The sequence below is a fragment of the Eimeria mitis genome, genomic scaffold (assembly GCF_000499745.2).
Source record: "Eimeria mitis Houghton genomic scaffold, Emh_scaff5635, whole genome shotgun sequence".
Taxonomy (NCBI): Eukaryota; Apicomplexa; class Conoidasida; order Eucoccidiorida; family Eimeriidae; genus Eimeria; species Eimeria mitis.
The window spans coordinates 1-3,472 of record NW_024015565.1 but is presented as its reverse complement, the minus strand read 5'-3'; the positions used below and the strand labels follow the sequence as shown (position 1 = coordinate 3,472).

Sequence of the window (3,472 nt, the reverse complement as noted above, 5' to 3'; positions counted from 1 at the left end):
GTGATCAAGAAACACAGCGCATGCAGCGGCTACTGGCTAGCAGGAAGATTCACCGTTAAGATAAAGGAGAACTGTCTTGGGCCTGAAGCCTCCGTCATGGTGTTCTGCGAAGTACTCCCCTTCGGCATATCTCACAAGCACGAGAGATTCGAGGTGCTGTACTGGCATCTGCGCTAAGGCACAAGCCAACAGCTCTACAGACACCACACCGGGTGTCTGTGCCTCCTCAAGCATCACTGAATACGACGTCCGTGTCCGGCTTTCAGTCGTCCTGTATGCTGTCTACAAGAACGCCAGAAGACGCACGCAACAACACGCATGCTCTGCACAGCTGTATTCCCAGCATGAAGTAAATAAAACAACTCCTAGGGGCTACAAAACGATTGCCCCCCCCGCCTCCAAAAGGAGCACACACGAGGAAAAATATCGCAAGAAGAAACCACGTGGAGTGAAGCCACACAGGCAACCGAGTGACGCCACACAGGCATCCTCCTCTAAGCAAGCAAGCAGGTCGTCTCTCTAAGTGCTCCAAGTGCAAAGCAGAATCTATACAATTCAGATAGTTAGGAATGCGAGTGAACCCTGGCAGCACTTCACTGTCCACAGCAGTAGTAGCTGGTAGTAGTTGTCTATACCTGGGGTGCGGAAGTCGTCCCGACGCTTGTTTTGCTGCGAGTCCACTTCCCGTCCGCTAGTTTCAGCAGGTGGGCGCACTGCTCTTTTGTAATCAGATTCGGGGCTATCATAACATCGGGTTCGCGGAATACCCGCAGCACGTGAACATCGCGACAGCCTCGGGAACTCCCCTCTGATTCCGCCTCGCCCTCATTTGCAGGGACCCCTGCATCAGTCGAGCCTGCTTCTGAAGGCCTTGCTCCTGATGTTGCTGCTACGGTTGCTTGTGACGAGCACCGGCTGTACACTCGAAGAGTGCGCAGATGCTCCCCCTCAGGTACTGCCTCGCCTATTACCAGCATTTCCTCTGCTTCCGAGACGGGCAGCTCCTTTTCCTGCTGCAACTCGTTGTTTCCCTGAGTGCAGCCATAGTCCTCCCCCATATTAGCGGGGTGTGCTGGCGCGAAAGGCAGCCGGCCTTCACCGACGGGGCCAGAAAAAAGACCCCGAGCGAGTGTCGCCGCAAAATTCATCCTTCGTTGCTTGCATTAAACAGGAAGATCTCTAAAGCATAAAGACAAACAGCCACAATCTGGCTCCTATTTTTGTTCCTCCTCCTTAAAAATTCTCGGAAACCATCATGTGGTCAAACGACGTGCATGTGCGAGGCCAGCGTTTCCGCATCATAAGAAAACTGCCCGCGGAGGACGGTAATCGTATTTTAAACTAGTCCCTTGATTAAGTCTTACATTCACATCCGGATATGCTCCCTGGGGGAGGATGGCTTATTTGGACCACCGTAAAACTACCCGCTGGTCGGCGGCAGTAGTCCGATGGTGCACGGCGCCGCTGAACACGACGACGGTAACCTGAACTTCTGGTTATTCGTAACCTTGGGGCCTTTTCAAAATAATTTATGGGATGGGTAGGAAGTAAATGTATGGGAAGCCCCGTCCTCGGTCTCGGAGCTTACAGTGGTACTCAAGTCGCCCACTGCNAGGAAGTAAATGTATGGGAAGCCCCGTCCTCGGTCTCGGAGCTTACAGTGGTACTCAAGTCGCCCACTGCACTGCTCATCAGGCAGCTGTAGCCACTGAGCATGCGAGTCGGTATGGTATGGCTGCGCGCCTACTGAAAATGCTTCCCTCTGTCAAGGTGACGCGTTTACGGGAAGAATTTGTTTCAAAACTCAACGGCTTGGAACCCATAGGCCGTGAGAATGCTCGCCGCGTACAGGTCGGCGCCTTCCTTGACTTCGGGGGTCCAGGGGAGTTGTTTCTGACTGGAAGCACATTGAAGCATGAATATCCGACTTTAGGAGGTCGAATTAGTTCAATTGCTGCAGCAGAATTTATTTTGCTTCCATTTAGCACAACACATTTTCACATGCGCTTAGCCGGTGCTGAGTGCCGCTGATTATATCGGTCTTCTACCCAAACTTGTGACAATTCATGTTTGAGGGTAGTTTAGCTCTTATGACCATTCATGTGTGAGGGTAGTTTAGCTCTTATGACCATTCATGTGTGAGGGTAGTTTAGCTCTTATGACCACTCATGTGTGAGGGTAGTTTAGCTCTTATGACCACTCATGTGTGAGGGTAGTTTAGCTCTTACAACATTGCTAAAGCATTTTCTCGAGGCACGCCCGCCAAAGATAGGCGTCTGCGCTAATAATCGGGGGTAGCAGTGTAATCGGTGCCATCAGCCTTATTCGAGCGTGCTTTCCTGCCTTATTGAAGGACAGAAGCAAGCTGCAGTGAAGCCGACGAGTTGATGTCAGAGCTTCCCCCAAAGCAACTAACCTTCATCCCTGTCTCCCTGGCGCCCTGGGCGTCAGATATAACGCTTGCTCTCTGGCCTTTGCAGCTCGCTTCTGTCCTTGATTAAGGTGTAGGTAACGTAGAAGTTTTGCAAAAGCAGCAGACCTCCTTACCCTGTCCCCAGGCGTCCTGGGCATTGAGAGCACGGCCTGAGTGTTGCAGGGAGAAGGAAACCTGATATGGGGTTGCAGCGCACCTCGCTGCGGCTGGTAAAGCAAGCCAGCCTCGCGTCTGCACACAAGGAACCTTCAACGAAGCTTCCTTTGCTGCGTGTTTTGCCTCTGAATGCACATATAGAACGTTTGCATTTGCGTACATGCAACCTTCCAACCCCAAGTAAAGGCTCCTGTGCCAACTGTACGCAGACAAGATCTGCCTATTGAAAGCAAGATAGCATGTCTGGGCCATCGGTTGCAGTTGCCGATGATGCTGTCGAGCTTGGTGCTGCTGTGCATCCCGCTGTCCCTTCTCTTGCGTGTGCTGCTCCTGCGCGGAAATACCTGCGCAGTGTCCCAGAAATCGATAAATAATGGAAGATACATATAGCCCGAGGACGCCCAATCAGCAGCCTGCCGGGGGACTCTTCCAACTGCCGTTGTTGCGGCGGGTGCTGCAGATCATGCTGCGGCGGAAGCGGAAGCGACAGTTGCAGCGCCGCGTTCGTGTAGCCTCCACTGGTGAAGGCAGGTTAATGTAAACCATAAATGAAAGCATGAAAGAACGGGTGAACCGCAACTCCTCCATAAGTGCAGGGGAGGGGGCCGAAGGCTGGCGGCAAGGCAGAGGAAGGGCAGCGCATTGAAGAGACAGGGAAGAGCATATCTGGAACCGCTGTAGTGATAACCTTATTCTTAATAATGGTAGTGGGAGTATAAGTAGTAATGTAGAAATGGTAGGGGAGGGACGCGGGCAAGGTTTGTAGTGAATACTCCCTACAATCACGGCAGCAATGCCGTGCTCGTTGTGATGTGAGTGAGGGTTGTATGAATAGTGAAAGTGACTGTCAGTTCTTATTGATATACTTTGAATATAACATTG

General features: G+C 51.9%; 1 protein-coding gene across 1 annotated transcript; it reads right to left on the bottom strand.

The window, feature by feature from the left end:
• Nucleotides 1–36: 36 nt before the first annotated feature.
• On the bottom strand, nt 37–1,058 carry EMH_0083270 (2OG-Fe(II) oxygenase family protein, putative; the record flags this gene model as incomplete). The annotated part of the gene is made up of 2 exons (XM_038022833.1): nt 37–282; nt 636–1,058. 2 exons carry the CDS (start codon nt 1,056–1,058, stop codon nt 37–39), a joined length of 669 nt encoding a protein of 222 aa, XP_037878687.1.
• Nucleotides 1,059–3,472: the final 2,414 nt, after the last annotated feature.